This window comes from Pelodiscus sinensis, chromosome 6 (assembly GCF_049634645.1).
Source record: "Pelodiscus sinensis isolate JC-2024 chromosome 6, ASM4963464v1, whole genome shotgun sequence".
Taxonomy (NCBI): domain Eukaryota; kingdom Metazoa; phylum Chordata; order Testudines; family Trionychidae; genus Pelodiscus; species Pelodiscus sinensis.
In genome coordinates this window covers 46,619,696-46,638,549 of record NC_134716.1, presented here as the reverse complement: position 1 = coordinate 46,638,549, position 18,854 = coordinate 46,619,696, and the positions used below count along the sequence as shown (strand labels likewise).

Sequence of the window (18,854 nt, the reverse complement as noted above, 5' to 3'; positions counted from 1 at the left end):
TTCTCCTTTATATATTAGATGAAGCCTGGCCAACAAACCCCCAATTGGGGCCAAGCCCCTATCTGGCCACAGCATTATAACACTCCTGCACCCCCCCCCCAGACCTAAGCCTATCATACACTGGACCCCCCTGCCCTGAGCCCCTCACATACCTCAACCCAAATTCCTGCATCCTCATATCCACAAACCTGTGGCTTGCTTAGTACCTCAACCCTCCATCTGACCCCAACATTCCCCAGCCTGGATCCCCCTCCCCAAGCCAGCGTCCCCTTCTTCACCTCCTCCTGCATCCACATTGCCTCCCAGAGCTTGCACCTCTCACCCCTTCCCACACCCAAATCCATCATTCCTACCCCAGAGCCCACACATCCTGTCTCAACCCAGTGAGGGTACGGCTAGAATGCCAGGAGTTTTTCCAGGATTCCAGAGCTATCCTGGAAAAACTCTTCTGCATCTAGGGATGCATTTGTTCTTCTGTTTTTTTTGTGAAAGAGCAAACATGCTCTTTTAGTAACCCCTATATTCCTTGTCCCACGAAGAATAAGGGGGCTTCCAAAAGAAGGGGTTTTTCTGACAGTTGGTCCAGTCTACACAGGCCAAATGTTGGGAAAACCTCTTCCTACAGAAGAATCGGAAAAAAAGTGGCAGTGTAGAGTGTATAAGGGCTGGAGATAGCAAGTGATGGAGAGGAGAATAGAGAGGGTGGGGCTTCAAGGAAGGGGTGGGGTCTTGGGGGAAGAATGGGGCTGTAGATCTTGGCTTGTTCTGAGATTTAAAAAGTGATCTTGGGTGTAAAAAGGTTGGAGACCACTGGTCTAGTGGATAGTTTTAGTAGCTAAGGACAACACATGAATTCTGCATTCACAATAAACACTACTTATCCCTGCCCAACAAGATTCTGCTAGTTCTATTTCTCTGAGTGTAACAAGTGGGGGCACAGAGTTTTGAAGACAGGCAGAGCAGAGCTCCCAGCATGATCAGTCAAAAGAAGATGAAAGTCCCTATGAAAATGATGCAGAACTTAGATCCAGGCATCAGGACACTTTACTTAAGCATGGTAGGAGTTTTTTGTAGGGAAGCAACAATAGCTCAAGGGGGAACACTGGATGGCTGTGTCTACACTGGCCCTTTCTTCGGAATAGGCATGCTAATTTAGAACTTTGGAATAGGGAAATGCACGGGGGATTTAAATCTCCCCCGCGGGATTTAAATAAACTTTTTTTCCGGCTTGGGGAAAAGCCGGAAAAGAGCGTCCAGACTGGCGCGATCCTCCGGAATAAAGCCCTATTCAAGTAGGAATAAGAGATCCTCCGGAATAGGGCTTTATTCCGGAGGATTGCGCCAGTCTGGACGCTCTTTTCCGGCTTTTCCCCAAGCCGGAAAAAAAGTGTTTATTTAAATCCCGCGGGGGATATTTAAATCCCCCGCGCATTTCCCTATTCCAAAGTTCTAAATTAGCATGGCTATTCCGAAGAAGGGGCCAGCGTAGACGTAGCCGATTTGTTTATGGATAAAGGGAGTATTCTAAAGGTTTTTTTTGTTTAGACTAGACAACAGGAACTGATCATTCCTGGCTATGGGCAATATTCCTTTGAGGGACCGCGTAATACAATTAGGCAGTTGTGTAGCTGCCCCTTTTGTTCCTAACGATGCCAATAAGCAGGTCTAATTTCTATACCACTTCTGACATAGGGTCTGAATATTGCTAATATGGTAAAACATTTCCAACTTTTTCCTCTACAGTGACAATTTGTTGGAAAAAATTCTATGATGTGGAGTTATCGTGCCAGCAATTTTTCAGCAGAACTCCCTCTTCTCCCCTCCCCCAGCTAATGTCAACCACTGTGGAATTTTGACTGAAAACTTATGGTATAAAACTGCCCACTGAGATTTTAAAAGGAGGAACAGTTTAATACAGAGAAGCAGATGAGTAAAACAACTTTCCTTTTTATGAATGCGACGAGGAGTCCCGTGGCACCTTACAGATTAACAGATGTATTGGAGCACAAGCTTTTGTGGGCAAAGACCCACTTTGTCAGATGCATGTAGTGGAAATGTCCCTTTTTATGAATGAAATTGAAAACAAAATGCCTAAGAACTTTAAACAACTCCTCTGCACACAGCAAACGTGATTTTTTCCTTATTACTATAAGCTGTTTAAACATTTCATATTTGGTCCCTCCAATGCAAGGTCCAGTTTCAAAATTCTGTTCTTAGCTTCCTGCCGTATAAATTCAGTGTCACTCCATAGCAGTCACTAGACTTGTTCTTCATGTATACCAGTTTAATTGTAAGCAGAGTCTGGCCATAAAGTCTAATAATATAATCCTAGTTACAGTTTCTGTCTTCATTCCCACGGTTACAAAATATTTAACTGTTTTTCTTTAACAAGAAGATCGTACTTGACAATCCAGCTGTTCTTTTTGCTGGCATATGAATGACGTCCTAATACTAACTACATGACCCTGAAATAAAACTCTGTGAGTTCAGCTTTCATTAGGGCAGCCATCGTGTTCTGCCTTTTCTTCTTTTTTTAAGATCAGACAAGGCAGGGAGATAATTCTTCAAAAATATGAAAAGAACACTGAATCAAAATGGAAAATGCACGAAAGGTAGGGGGTAGAAATTTAATTGAGATATTATTTCAGTGTTCATGAGAAACCTAGGGAGATTAAACTCTTTTTCACACTAACTGGTTATGGTCCTTCAGCATGCACAGTAACTGGATTTTTTAATATATATTAGTATATAAGAGCTCAGTTGTTTGAGTAGGGTGTATTGTTGCTATGATCTTGATCATGTGGTTCAAGCTTTATTCAGCACACTGGTCACATTCCTTTAAACTGTTGCATAATAGAAAGCAGTTGCTGATTGCGCTGTTGAACATTTTGCTGTTCTTCTTTTAGCCGCTCCTGATCATGAAGAATCTCTTCCTACAAAGAACAGGAGACTAAGCTTTAGATAAGAACATAAGAACATAATGATGAAAAATGAGTTAAAAATGTAACCTCTCTTTATCACCCAATCCAAAAAACCCATAAGTGCTAGAGATGCACAACCATGATCAAGTAAAATTCAAAACCCAAAACAAACAAAATCCAACTAGTTCACTGCCAAGTGGAAAAAGTAATTTAGGGACAGATCAAAATGAAAATTCACAAGCTTAGCAGGTTGCAGGAAATTGTCCTCTCCCTTGGCAAAGCTTTGGGGGCCTGGAGTAGGCAGGGAGTGCAGCCTCCATACTTAAGGGTCCACAGGAAAAAAAAAATACTTCCAGATCTCCGGGGGTGGGGGAGCAGCCCTGATGGATGGCTGCTTCCTATGTTTCTCTATTATCCCTCCCTCTTCTGTAACACAGCTCCAGCAGGCTGAGGTCCCCAGAGACTACATAGTAGAAACCTCAAGAAGGAACCCAGCAAGAATTATTACTATTTCTGACAGCATTACCTCCTGCTCCAGTTTCTACGGGCTGGGCAGAAGATCATTCCACAAAGAGCATCTAGTTCCTGTGAAAGCTACTGAGTAGTTTCTCTTTACCTACTAAATCTCTCTGGCTATGTCTACAATAATGGGTTTTTTTGGAAAAAGATACACAAATTGCGAACCACAATTTGTGTATCTTTTTCCACTTGTTTTTTCGGAAGAGACTTTTCCAACATTTGGCCCATCTACACGGGGCCAAATGTCAGAAAAACTCCTCTTTCAGAACATTCTTTATTCCTCATAAAATGAAGTATACAGGGATGCTGAAATCAGAGCTAAAACAGAGCAACAGTGAAACAAGACATGTTCATCATTCATGCAAAAGTCAACTGGTTGCTAGAAACACATTTATTTATTTTAGTTACCATAACTAAAAAGCTGAAGGAGAAAACAATTAAATTATTTGAAAGCAAATTAAAAATGTGATCCAGAACTAGCAGTCTGTGATTCATTTAACGTTTCCTTCCAGAATATTTTGGCAACAGTGGTTTTGTTGTTGTTGTATCATCTTCATATGCGATGTTCAAGGAATTTTTATTTTTTGCTTATTTCATTATTGCTATACAAATTGTGCTCACAGAAAGGATCCAAATGGACTCGTTATGCAGCTAACTATAAATTACTTTGAAAAAGTTTACCCTCAGTTTACATATTTCTTTTCTTTCCTTGTCATTCTCCTCTGCTCTGGCTTTGAGCCAGGCTTCATTTTGGGCCTTGTGCTTATCCAGCAGCTCCTGTAGTTCCTGGTTTAAAAACACACAAAAATGAAAAGATATACTACTAAGTGGTACAGGCTTTACAGTTATCCATGTTCAATTACTTATACATCAAAAGACAACCCAAAATCTAGTGAAGTGTGCTGTAAAAGGCATGTGCCCATCCTAGGACTCTTCCAAACTTCAGGACATTTGCAATACATCAATGACATCGTCATCATCTGAAATCACGGGAAGGAAGCCCTTGTAAGACTTGCATCAGGATTTCAACAATTTCCATTCCACTATCAGACTCAGCCTGGACCAGTCCACACAAAAGATCCACATCATGGACACTACAGAACAAACAAGGGATGGTTACATGAATGCCACTCTTTACTAGAAACCTACTGACCACTATTCTTATTTACATGCCTCCAGCTTCCATCCAGAACACATCACATGATCCACTGCGAACAGACAAGCCCTAAGATACAACCCCATTTGCTCTAGTCCCTCAGACGGAGACAAACACCTACAAGATCTTCATTGAGCATTCTTAAAATTACAGTACTTACCCAGAGAAGAGAAGAAACAGATTGTTAAAGCCAGGTGGATACCCAGAAGTCATCTATTACAGCACAGACCAAACAAAGAAAGCAACAGAATAGCTAAAATCATAGAATCATAGACCTGGAAGAGACCTCAGGAGGTCCAGCCCCCTGGCCAAAGCAGGACCAATCCCAATTAAATCAACCCAGCCAGGGCTTTGTAAGCCAAGACTTAAAAACCTCTAGGGATGGAGATTCCACCACCTCCCTAGGTAACCCATTCCAGTGCTTCACCACCCTCCTAGTGAAATACTTTTTCCTAATATCCAGCCTAGACCTCCCGCCTTGTAACTTGAGACCATTGCTCCTTGTTCTACTGTGAACAGCCTTTCTCCATCCTCTTTGGAACGTCCCTTCAGGAAGTGGAAGGCTGCTATCAAATCCAGCATCACTCTTCTCTTCTGTAGACTAAACAAACCCAAATCCCTCAGCCTCTCCTCATAGGTCAAGTGCTCCAGACCCCTAATCATTTGGGTCACCCTCTGCTGGACCCTCTCCAATGCGTCCACATCCTTTCTATAGTGGAGGGCACAGAACTGGACACAATACTCCAGATGTGGCCTCACCAGAGCTGAATAAAGGGGAATAATCACTTGTCTGGATCTGCTGGCAAAGCTCCTCCTAATCAGGGCTGGCCCGAGGTATTCTGGCGCCCCAGGCACAGGTGTGCAGCACTGCCCCCAGGCACACAGTGCATGCGCGGGCCCACCCGTGGGGAGCAGGCCCATCCTCTTAGGGTGCACAGGCCCACCCCCGGGGCACACAGCGCATGCTACAGCCCAGCTACAGCCGCTGATTTCCAATGAAACCCGTAAAGTTGTGACAGCTTATGCCAATGCAAATGGCAGAAGTGGGGGCTGAAAGCTCTGAAAACGAAAATAAATGGGAATGGGAGATCTGATGTCTGCTGCCCTCTCTCCAGGAAAGCTGGGATTTCTGGGAATTGCTGTTTGCCTAGAGCAGGGGTTGGCAACCTTTCTGAAGTGGTGTGCCAGATTTAACCCTCCTGTCTTGGGGCACGCCACTCTACCGGGAGGGGTGTAGGGGCGCCCTTCACCACGCAGACTACTTGGTCTCCTGCCCTGGGCTCCATTCCAGCTTTTCCTGTGATGCTTTAAAAGTTTTACTTGTACATTAAGTGATTAATATTAAACATAAAATAAGTAAAAATAAAAAGAGAAACCCCAAATAAACCCCCTACATCCCTTTGTCAATAATAAAGCAGCCAAAACAATAAAAATTATCATCAAAATAAAACTTTAAAAATAATTATAGATATTCCTATAAAATCCAAAAAATAATACTTCTAACTTAAAATCTTTTATAAGCTCAAATAAGTCCACCAGCTGAGTAGTTTAAAAACAAAAATTAAGCCAGCGTGCATGTGTGTGAGCACATACACACATACATCAATATAAAAGAAGAAAGCCCAGCTGTTAAACTCCTATTCAAAATAGGGATGTGAATGGTTAACATCACCCTTACTGAGTGATGCTTACTACTTATGGTCAGTGGGCTGCTCTAGTTCTGTGGGGCTTGGCGTGCCACAGGCAGGGATGCTCCAACCTAGGAGGATCAGCCCCCAGCCCAACACACAGCCTCCGGCTCTGGCTCTGGTTGGGGCCAGTAGAGCAGCTGCAGGCCAACACCTGGCCTCCGTATGTGTGGGGGAGGGGAGGCTAAGCTCCCGTCACGTGCCACTCTAAATTGGCTTGCGTGCCACTTATGGCACGCAGGTGTAGGTTGCTGACCCCTGGCCTAGAAGAAGGGAGAGTGGAAGAGAAGCTGAAAAGCACTGGGGAAGCCACGTAGTTGGCTAAGCACAGGAGTGTCTGAATAAGGAGCAGGTGCTTAGAAGGACAAAGGAAGGAAAACTATTTTTCAGTTATTCAGAAATATGATTGAAAATACTTTGTGCAACACATCTGGATCGGATCCTGACTCAGTGTTTTACTCCTGCACTTCAAACTTTCACATTAATAAAATCTACATTTCCTGGCATGATCTACTCTTCAATAGCTGGTCCCACCTGTTACCTAAAATAGTTTGTGATGGGGGCTATGTCGAGACTGCAGGCTTCTTTTGGAAGAAGCTTTTCCAGAAGAGATCTTCCAAAAAAAAAAAACTTCTTCCGAAAGAGAATAACCACACTGCCAGAGTGCATCGAAAAAGCGATCTGCTTTTTTGAAAGAGAGCATCCACAATGAATGGACGCTATCTCGCATTTAAATTGTGATTGCTATGGATGGAGTGGCCACCAGGGCACCTGTGCTTTTTCCTCTTTCCTCTTCTGTCGAAAGAACTCCCTCTTCCCACACACACCTTTTTCCGAAAGAGCTCTTTCAGAAAAAGGCTTCTTCCTCATAGAAAGAGGTTTACCAATGTCAGAAAAACACCTCTGTTCTTTTGATTTTTTTTCCGAAAGAATGTGACTGCAGTGTGGACGTAATTGAAGTTTTTTCAGAAAAATGGCGTTTTTTCCAAAAAAACTTTGTAGTGCAGACATAGCCTTAGAAACAAAGAGACTACTTTGCTACTTGCTAGTTAGTTAATCCTGTAAAAGGTTAAAAGGTGAAAATTCTGTGTCTCTGTGTTAATAGACTCAATTAAATGCTTGTCTATGATCTAAAATATCTATCAAGTATTCAAGTACAACACCCTCCTCACCTTGGAACACAGGAGTTTCTATATCAGATGATGCACTATCCAGTTTCTTCCATCTCTCTACTGTTACATACTCTTTATTTTTCTTCCTTTTGCTTCTTTTTTCTTCCTTTTCCACCTCTATTTGTCTTTGCTTTGCCTAGTTGCTGTGAGACAGCAATGTCTAGTAAGTAAGCACTGCACTTTAACCCAGTGCAAGGCCGAATTAAGACATGGGCTAACTGGGCAGCTGCCCGGGGCCCCAACCTATGGCGGGTGCCTGATGGCAGCTGTAAGGGGTGTGCGGTGCCCCTTATAGCTGCAATCAGGCACCGCACGCCCAGCTCTGGTGACACCATCACTGGACCTAACCATGTCAGTTATACGATCAAGAATACATATTCCTGTTCATCCAGAAATATAATTTATGCCATCATGTGCCAACAGTGTCCTTCTGTTATGTATATTGGACAGACTTCTCGGACACTTTGCCAAAGAATTAATGCCCACAAATCAGACATCTTCACAAGGAAAAACCAGTTGCTTTTCATTTCAACCTACCTGGACATAATCTTAACAACCTTACTACATGAATCTTATTTCAAAGAGACTTTAACACCAGATTACAGAGGGAAACTTCAGAACTTTCTTTCATGCTTAAATTTGACACTTTATGAATGGGCCTTAACAAAGATGCTAATTACCTTAACGATTACAAAAATAGCTTCCCCACTTATCACTCCTGATTAGCCATTCATTGACTCATAAATAGCTATTCTCTCCTTCCCTCTCCCTCACCCCACCTTTTGTACAAAATCTGATGTCAGTTTTATGACGTGTTCACTTTTTTCATTGTATTCCTTTGGTATATATAGTCATGCCAATTCTCTTCCAGAATATGATCTGAGGAAGTGGGTCTGGCCCACAAAAGCTCATCAACTATTATACCATCTTGTTAGTCTTTAGAGGAATGGACAGTGAGCAGAGGAAAGGCACAGATGAGTTTTAATGACTTGTAAGATTTGAGGAGAAGGCAAATATCCTGAAAGGGGTCTAGGGGTCATAGTGGATCACAAGCTAAATGTGAGTCAACAGTATGACACTGTTGCAAATAAAAGCAAACATGATTCTGGGATGTATTAACAGGAGTGTTGTGAGCAAGACATGAGAAGTAATTCTTCCACTCTGTTCTGAACTGATTAGGCCTCAGTTGGACTGTGGTGTCTAGTTTTGGGCAGCACATTTCAAGTAAGATGTGAAGAAATTGGAGAAGGTCCAGAGAAGAGTAACAAAAATGATTAGAAGTCTAGAAAACATGACCTATGAGGGAAGACTGAAAGATATGGATATGTTTAGTTTAGAAAAGAGAAGTCTGAGAGGAGACATGATAGCAGTTTTCAGGTGTCTAAAAGGATGTTACAAGGAGGAGTGAGAAAAATTGTTCTCCTTAGCCTCTGATGATGTAACAAGAAGCAATGGGCTTAAATAGCAGCAAGGGAGGTTTAGGTTGGTAATTAGAAAAAACTTCCTAAATGTCAAGGTGGTTAAACTCTGGAATAAATTGCCTAGGGAGGTTGTGGAATCTCCATTACTCGAGATATGTAAGAGCAGGTTAGACAGAATCTATGAGGAATGATCTATAACAGGGGTCTCCAAACTACGGCCCGCGGGCCGGATGCGGCCCGCGAGGCCCTCTCATCCGGCCCGTGGAGACCTTTTTGTCTACGGAAAAAAAATTACGTGAAGAACAATTTGAGAACAAACTTGTCCGATGATAATCTCAGGTCACTGTTGATGTTAGGGACAACAAATCTAAAGCCAGAAATGTCTGCTATTTTGGCATCCAGGAAACAATTTCACCATTCACACTAATACAGGTGTTCATGTGTAGTGTATCAATGTGTTATTAAATAATAACTGAATAAAATAATATTAAATAAATAATTAAAAACAACATCCATGTTTTGATTGTTTTTTATTTGGACCTCAAGTGTGTAGTCGGCCCCCGAACTGCTGTTTGATAGTTAATGCGGCCCTCGGGCTGAAAAGTTTGGAGACCCCTGATCTATAAGATGCTTGGTCCTGCTGTGAAGGCAATGGACTGGATTTAATGACCTCTCGAGGACCCTTCCAATTTAGTATTCTATGATTCTATCAGGAGGTCAGTTCAGGCTTCCTAGAAGCAGGCAACAGCTCCCATCTCTTCCTTTCAAGGAAAGCCATTGCCTCCCTGGGCCTTGCAGAACTGGAGGGAGAAAGCAGCTGAATACACAGATATCTTGCCTTTCAAGGCAACCATTGCCCATCAATGTTCTCCCAAAACATTAAGTCATCTCCATGTTGAATAACACCCTGTGAAATAATTTGTTGCACCCAGGCTGGAAGCAAGAAATTCTGAGCCGTTACTTTTATCATAGATATTTGAAAGATTCTTGGATAGATTCGTGCCCGGATTGCCATAAAGGACATTCATCTGTTTCAGACTGCAGTATTGTTCTGGGAAGAATTGGATGTGGAGAGCATAGGTTAGCATCTTTAGGTTAGCAGAAAGAGCAGACAAAGGAAAGAAAATGCTGAGATCCACTCATTACCAGAAGGGAGCACTGGGGTCAAGATATAGAAAGAGACACCCTGCCGCCTAAATATCCAAATCAGGCCTCTAAACTCTAAGCGGTAGATGAAAGTATCCTAGTATGCTATTAAAATTAAAGATTTAAATATATAAAGCAAATATATATAGATGATGCTACACACCAGAGAGGATTCTGAATCCTACAAAGCAGGAGGAAGTAGAGTAGAATGGTACTGGAAAAACAGACCATTAATCTTTCAGAACAGCAGCATGTCTTGGAATTTGGTAGCCAAGGGACATAACAGCTGGCTAAGTCATGCAGAGACATATTACAACGCTTGCTTGTTCTAACAATTTGATGGTTTCTATGTTTTCTGTCTTACCTCTTGCTTATTTATAGTACAGACAGAGTTACTCCCTTGGGGATGTGGTGAGGATGCAAAACAGATGCCCACATGTCACAATGACAAAACATAAATGGAAAAGCTCATCCCTTTCACCTGAAAAAGCAGCAACAATGGAAGGGGGATTTTTTCTGGGAAGGATAGGCAGCAGTGCAAATGCTATACTCCTCACTTCTGCCAGAGAAAAACAGCTTGAATTACTGTAGGGGCAGTACTGGAGCACCTCTGGAAGAAACTGCTTAGGAGAACCACTGATTCAGCGCAACTCATAGCTGATCTGTCCATGTTCTCTCCTATATGGTGGCTGTTTCCACTTTTGGAGCAGTGTTAACTCCTGAGAGGTACTGTGCCCCTGCTACAAGCAGACTTTCTAATTCCAGGGGGCCTGCAGCCTGGTGAATCTGACCCAAGATGCTTTGTGAATTTAGCTGTTTCCATTCTTGAAAGTAAAAGAAATGATGTAGTCTCCATTTCTGATTCATTACCAGCTATGCTTTTTATAGATGGGAGGATGAAGTAGGGGAGAGTACAGCCTGCTGGCTAATTTCCATTCCCTTTGCTATCCTGTATCTATCCATTTGAAAAAGAGGAGGTTGTTCTCCATGTATGTACTTTCTATATTATAATCAAGTCACCCCTTTGCCTTCTTTTTTGTTAAACTAAATAGATCAATCTCTTTGAGTCTACCATTATAAGGCATGTTTTCTAATCCTGTAATCATTCTTGGGGCTCTCCACTGAACCTTCTCTAGCTTATCAACACCTGAGTTGAGCAAGTTCAGCCTGGCCAGCATCAAGTGATGTTTTAACTTATGTCTCCCCAGAGTCTGCTAATATGTAATTGCTGAAGAAATGAATTCCATCTATGAACATGCAGGCACTTTTTCACCTAATCTTCTATAAATACAGAAACCCACCTGCTGTTGAAATCTGAACTGTTTGTTGTAAGCCTCCTTTTCTTGTTGGAATGCAGTTGTGGCCTGAACCAATTCAGTTTTCTCCCTGTAAATATCGGGGAGAGGGATATGTTTAGTAAAAACTGTGAAAGTAGAAAGAATTATACTGTAAGAGAAAGATGAATTGTGCTGTAATAATTGAATAAGTTGAAGGAATTCTGTTTGTCTTTTAAGAGATCAACGTGCTAGCCAGGTTAACAGGAAAAGGAACATTAGGTGTTAGGCAGAAAGTAATATGAGATAACCAAGTAGATATGGACAGGAGATTGCTGTGTGCTTGATGTGGAAATGAAGATACTTGACTAAGTCTCACACTAATCATGTGAAGTTTTGCCCCTCCTTTTAATCCTGTTAACTTGACTTTCTCTTGACTGTATAAATCAAGGGGTTTGAACCTTGTATGGTGCTCACATTTTCTGGATGCATTTTAGCAGAGCTTTGCTGAATAAACAGAGCAGTCTGACAAATCTGTGAGTCCTGTCTGACTTTGACAAAACAAACATACAAAAAAGACTTGAAATTCTCAGAGTGAAAAAGCCAGTATTCTAAGGATGTTAGTGGCATCAGTTACTGCCACATCATTTAAAATATAGATTTTAAATGCAGGTGGGGTTATTTGATCAGGTCAGTGCAGGAATACCAGATGTTAAAGATCTGTGGTTTAGAAGGGTACGCTTCTAGAGCAACCCTACACATGCTCAGTTTTCCTCCTAACCACACACATTTCCAAGTGGAAATCTACCTGTGTCAGGAATTAACGTAGCTCCAAGCATCAACTTCCCCCCCTTTACTCTTTTTATCCCTGGAGAGGAAGTATGTGGAGAAACTGCAGACTTTGGGGAGGAGAAGCCATGGCAGAACAACACCTCAAGGAATTATGCTGCACAGAGTTGAGGATCCAGGATACTCCAGGGAGGGTCTAGCTTTCCATACTATAACACAGGATCCACAGAGTTGCAACCTGTTTTACCTGAGGAACCCTAAGTGATGCATCATCAAGCAAAACCAAACTGGGTTAGAGACCCCTTTCCCTTGAGGCAAAAAGAGAAAGGAAATGCCATAATGTGAACATGGTGGAATATCTAGCAGGGTAAGTTTCAAAAAATGTGAATTCAGGCATGTTTATAAGTTTCATGGCAATGTTCTCATGCGACTGCATAGGCAGTAAGTCATATGGGTCGATGGTGCCTTGGCACCAGGAATATTCCTGGCTTAGTGGGTCTTGCTCCACCAAAGTTTGGGGTCATTTTTGTTCCCAGAGTCCCACCTGCCACCCCACATGTGTTCTCCTCCAGTGTGTCCTCTGGCCTCACCTATTGCCCTGCGTGCTCCCCACAGGCCCCCCACAGGCAGTGCAGTGGGACTAAAAGCATCTTTCTGCCACTAGCTCTGTGCAGCTGCCAGCACATTCCTGTGACCTCGGAGAGGGGTGTGTGACTCTGTGTGCTGCTCCACCCTGAACACTTCTGTGGCCAATGGAAAGCTGTAGGGGTAGTGCCTGCAAACAGCAGCACACAGAGATCCTGTCCCCAGCCCTCTCTGTGGCTGCCCCAGATACGCACTGTACCCCTCTACCCCCTCCTTCTGCACCTGCTCCTGGACCCACTCCTTGACAGAGCCTGCATCCCTCCCCCAACCCTCCGATTCCCAAACTCCCCTGCACCCTCATCCTCCTTCAGCCCCCAAACTCCCTCCCAGAGCTCACACCCCTTCTTCTCCCAAATTCCCTCCTAGAGTCTTAGGCAGGTATGTGTATGTGTGAGGGGGGGAGAGGGGTGCAGGTTCTGGGCATGCTGGGCAAAATTTCTGCAAACCCACTGCCCATACTAGGTGTCAATTCTGCTTGTGCTTAAATTGACTATTGTGAATAGCCCTTTACCATCTGTAGGGCTACCTGGCACAGTTAAAGTAAGCAAGTGTATAAATGTTTGCAGGATTAGGATCTAAGGCCTCAGTTCTTCAATGAACTCTATGCAGATGAACCCCCATGAGGATCTTCATTAAAATCAATGAAGCTCCTTGGGTGCAAGGTTCCATCCTTAGGATCAGAGCCAGAGGCTTGAATTATAGCAACCCCTTCCAGATGGTGTGGCAGTGACAAATACATCTATATTGTTGATTAAAGTAAAATTTGTTTTTTTAATCTTTCCTTTCTTAAACGCCATACAAAACAAAGCAAAATATAAAATAATAATTTTTTAAGTGGTCTGGTTTTAAATGGACATAAGAAGAAGAAGAGTGGGTACACACAGCTCATCCAAATCTTGACATATTGTGAGAAGGACTTAAATCTTTGGAAGAAGATAGTAATCTTTATGTATTTCTAACTATCTCACTAGGCAGAGAGAAAATTTCTTTGTTGAGCTAGCTCCTGTTTCTCAGGGAGGTGGATTATCTATACTAATGGGAAAATTCTCCAGTCGATGTAGGTAATGTCTACACTGAAGTGCTACAGTGGCACAGCTGTATTGCTGTAACATTTCAAGTTACCAAGTAACGATGAATTTGTGCTTTCTTATGCAAAGTGAACCTCTACCCATTATGAGGCAACAAGAGATGGGTATGGAAATTGCTAGGAAAACAAACTAGAAATATGGCTGTAAGACTGACAGTCAATAGGGTGAAATGCCTGTTACTTCAATAAATAAAAATCCCAGTTTCACATCAAATTATACACTATACATCATTTTCCTTGTGAATCAAATATATCACCTGACAATCTGATATCTGCCTTTCATCCCAACTTGGAAACTGCACAATATGTTTGCCTTGTTAGATCTAAGTCCTTCTATATGAGGAAAATATCTCTTTTTCTATTCTAAGTCATCAATAATGTAAAATGCTAGTGTATAATCAAAGATGTATTCAGTGTGTCCTTCAGATTTAGAAAATTATATGGGATTTTGTTGGTTTTAATCATAAATAATTGTTGCAGTCTCATTCTCAATGCTATAGGAGTCATCTGGCAAACTTTTTGTATTTTCTTCCAGGTCATTGATAAAGATGTTAAATAAAATAAGGCCAATAGGTCCCTAAAGATTCCCACTAAAAACAGGTCATCTCTATGACTATTCCCCATTTACAAGTACATTTGGAGACCTGTAATAGATATGTAGCCATATCAGTCTGGTCTAGCTGAAACAAAAAACAGGACTATGTAGCACTTTAAAGACTAACAAGATGGTTTATTAGGTGATGAGATTTCCTGGCCAGACCCACTTTCTCAGATCAAATTGTGGAAGAAAATTGGCACGACCATATAAACCAAAGGATACAATCAAAAAAATGAACACATATGAAAAGGATAAATCAAATTTCAGAACAAAAGACGGATGAGGGGGGAGGTAAATGTCTGTGAGCTAATGATATTACAGGTGATAATAGGGGAAGCTCTCTTTGTAATGGGTAAGGTAATTAGCATCCTTGTTAAGACCTAGGTGTAAAGTGTCAAATTTAAGCATGAATGACAGTTCAGAGGATTCTCTTTCAAGTCTGGTGTTAAAAGGTCTTTGAAGCAGGATGCAGGTAATCAGGTCGTTGAGACAATGCCCTTTCTGGTTGAAATGGCAAGAAACTGTTTTTTCTTTGTGATTGTGACAGGGTACCTGCCCTGCACTGGCCCTTTAAGACCAGGACTCAGGCCCGGAGCCGGGGCTAGAAAGAAAGAGGCCAGCTGGAGCTATGTGGGGCTAGGGAGAGCCCAGCTGGCAAGCAACTAGGGCAGCACGATTGGCTTGTAGAAGCCAGCTGAACCCATTAGGGCGAGTGAGAGCCCAGCTGGCACGTATATATAGAGAAGCACAGGTTGCTTAGGGGGGAAGAGCCAGTGGAGAGCTGACTGCAGAGGAAGCAGGAGCTCCGTGGAGGGAGACAAGCTGGGGATAGCCAGCAATAGCTGGAAGAGGGCCAGCCAAGACTCCCCGGCCAGGGGCTGGAGGCAAAGCCCTGGTTTGGAGGTGGACCCTGATGCAGCCTAGGTAAGCAGGGCAGTTGAGACAACCCCGATGCCTATGATGAGCAACCCATACAGACTGTAACTTGTCCTGAGAGGGGCTATATGAGGACAGTCAGGGGGCACTGAGGCACACTGGGGGCATGCACCCCTGTCAGTGATCCTATCTCATATCTGTTTTGTGGGCATTGATTCTTTGGCTAAGTGTCTGAAACATTTGTCCAATGTACATAGCAGATGGACATTGTTGGCAAATGGTAGCATAAATTATATTTCTGGATGAACAGGAATATGTGTTACTGATCTTATAACTCAATTGGTTAGGTCCAATAATGGTATCAGCAGAATGAATATGTGGACAAAGCTGGCAATGGGGTTTGTTGCAAGGGAAAGTTCCAGGGTTGGTGTTAGTGTGGTATGTCCTGTGGTTGTTGGTAAGAATCATCTTGAGGATAGGTGGTTGTCTATACGATACTATGAGTCTGTCTCTCAGAGGCTCTCGGAGCTTAGTATCCTGTTCCAGTATAGGTTGTAGTTTATTGATAATGTGTTGGATGGGTTTAAGTTGGAGGCTGTAGGTGATGACAAGTGGTGTTCTATTGTTGGTTTTCGTGGTTCTGTCTTGAAGTAGATGGTTTCTGGGTATTCGTCTGGCTCTTTCAATTTTTTTATTATTTCTCCGGGTGGGTAGTTGAGGTTTATAAATGCTTGGTAGAGATCCTGAAGTTTCTGGTCTGTCAGTGGGATTAGAGCAGATGCGGTTGTATCGAAGGGCTTGGCTATAGACGATGGATCGCGTGGTGTGTTCTGGATAGGAGCTGGAGGCATGAAGGTAACTGTATGAGTCAGTAGGTTTTCTGTAGAGAGTAGTTTGTACTGTGGTATCCAGAAAATGGATCTCTCGTGTAGAATGGTCCAGGCTGAGATTGATGGTGGGGTATAGGTTGTTAAAATCTCTGTGGAATGTTTCCAGCGTTTCTTGGCCATGGGTCCAGATCATAAAGATGTCATTGATGTAGCATAAGTAGAGAAGGGGTAAGAGGGGACGGGATCTGAGGAAACGTTCTAAGTCAGTCATAAAGATGTTAGCGTACCGTGGGGCCATGAGCGTACCATGGGGCCATGAGTGTAACTGCTGTCAGTTTGCTCAGAGAAGAGTGATGTGCCTTCAAAAGGGAGATCCTGCAAGGTGTTCTAGACTTCTGGTGGCACTCTGGAGCCACGAACTGCCATGCAGGACTACTCCGGTGGCCATGACTCGAAGCTGCATCAGCCATATCTAGTGCTGCTTGTAGTGCCACGTCTGCTGGAACATTGGTACAGGGATTGGCTGAGCCCACTGTTGTTGGTACTGATGTGGGGAAGTACAGTGCTGGGACTGGTGCCGGAAGCAGGAGCGGTGTTGTGAATGGGGACCGAGAGCCCCGTGAAAACCATGCAGACTCTGCATTGGAATTGGAAGAGTACTCTGAGGTGGATCATGGTGGTGCCGATGCTGATGTTGATTATCCTATGGCGCGCCGAGACATGGCTTCCGGCTTGCTGTGGTGCCGACGCCGAGGAGAAGGCATGGCTGAGACGTGGTACCTGATGGAATCGGTGCGGGGTGGGTAATCCGTGTCACATCTGGTGCCGGATCCGTTGCCAGTGCCTGTGCCAACGGCACCAGTGTGACAGTAGCTGGTGCTGGGGGAGGTGCCACGTGTGTCACATGGCTCTGCCGCACCTTGTGCACCGTTTCACCAGGCATCCTGGGAGGGGAGCGGTACTGGGCATTCCCGTGCTGTCTTGAGGGTGCCAGGGTGGGCAGAGGGGAGGGAGAAGAGTCTATAAGGACCCTTGCTGCCTCTAAAGCCTCCTGGGTGGATGGGTCTGGGAGATCCTCTGAAGGACTCACATCCTTCCAGTGGGAAGAGTAGTCACCTGACCTAGAAGTCTTGGGCTCTGGACTGGCTGGTGCCATGTGCCCCACTGTAGAGTACACAGTGTGCGTGTCTAGGTGGGGACTGACCCCTATTAGGCCTCCTCTTCTGTATCGGGGCCAGTGTGCTGTTGGAGCTCAGTGGTGAGTCCTGTGCCAGGGCCGGAGCTGGTGCCGGCCACAGTGCCACCTCTATCAGGAGTGCCTTGAGCTGTGACTTGCGCTCTCATTTGGTTCTGGGCTTAAACACCTTACAAATCTTGCCGCTTCTGTAATGTGCGATTCTCCCAGGCACTTCAAACACGATGAGTGTGGGTCACTACACAGCATAGACTTGTTGCACTTCTTGCAGGGCTTAAAGGCTTGTGGGCCAGGCATGCCCTACTGTGGGCGCATGGTGCGCCACGGCGAAGTAAAAAGAAAACTACAGATTAAAGTCTTTAAATTAACAGATACTTAAGAGATGATTGCTAACGAAGGAGAAGAACTGTGAAGCAAACGACTCTAAGATGAGCTGAGGGTTGTTCCAAAGACCATCACAGCAGTAAGAATGAACTGAGTGGGTGAGGGGGCCAGCAGGGGTATATGAGCCAATATATTAGCGCCACTCCAGGGGGCTCCCTGCTGGCCCTAAGGCTACTGCTGAGGGAAAGTCTCCGATGGCATGTGCATGCACCTATATTGGAATGCACATGAGCAATCACTTGAAGAATTTTATATTCTAGCTTTTTAATCAAATCTAAGCACATTATGTCAACGATATGACCTTTATTACTCAAACGTATAAGCTCATCAAAAATATATCAAATTAGTTATACAGAAGTTATTTTGCATGGACCCTCCTTTAATTCTTTATTAATCCAGTCACACATTATGGATCCACTATCTTGCCTGCGATCAACATCAGGCCCATAATTACCTGAGTCACTTTGTGTATCCTTTATAAAAATTGGCACAAAGTTAGTTTTTGTCCATTCTTCTGGAACTTCCCTAGTTCTCAAAGATCTATTGAAAAGCAACATTGACTTTCCAGCGAGCATCTCAGACAACTTGTGTCCTAGAGTTTCAAAAGAGCTATCTGGACTTGCCGACTATAAAATATCTAACTTCGGGGGCTTTGTTTTAAGAGCCTCCAAAGATGATAATGGACAGGAAAGAGTGCTGGAAAGAGTGCTATCATAACCATATATTGAGATTGCAACATCTTTTTTCCCTTTTTCTTTTTCAAATGCAGAACAAAAATATGTATTGAACACATTTGCTTTTTTATGAATCATTGTTCACAATTCTTTTATTTCTCTCTAGTAATGAACCGATACCATTGTCAGGATTGTTTTTGTGCCTAATAATATATCTTAAAACTCTTTATTGTCCTTGTCTTTTGGCCATACATTTCTCCTGTGTCCCTTGGCTATACTTACCAATTGTCTCCAATTCCTAACTTCTGATTTATATTCATTACTATCAACTCCCCTTTCCTACCATTCATTATATAGTAGTATTTTATTATTTTTATAGCTGTCCTCACTTCCCTTCTAAACCAGGTTGTGTATTTAATCAGAATAGTCTTCTTCTTCAGTTGTTGAATTGTGGCTTCTTTGGCATTTAGGAAGGCATT

General features: G+C 43.2%; 1 protein-coding gene across 1 annotated transcript in view; it reads right to left on the bottom strand.

Moving 5' to 3' along the window:
• Positions 1 to 1,846: 1,846 nt before the first annotated feature.
• Positions 1,847 to 18,854, bottom strand: part of LOC112547261 (kelch domain-containing protein 3-like) — a 68,529-nt gene continuing 51,521 nt past the window's right edge. The window contains exons 17-19 of the mRNA XM_075931858.1: positions 11,325 to 11,409; positions 4,122 to 4,226; positions 1,847 to 2,933 (exon numbers count right to left, since the gene is read on the bottom strand). Coding sequence (XP_075787973.1) covers positions 2,829 to 2,933; positions 4,122 to 4,226; positions 11,325 to 11,409 — 295 coding nt within the window. The 3' untranslated portion in view covers positions 1,847 to 2,828. The remainder of the gene's footprint in view (positions 2,934 to 4,121; positions 4,227 to 11,324; positions 11,410 to 18,854) is intronic.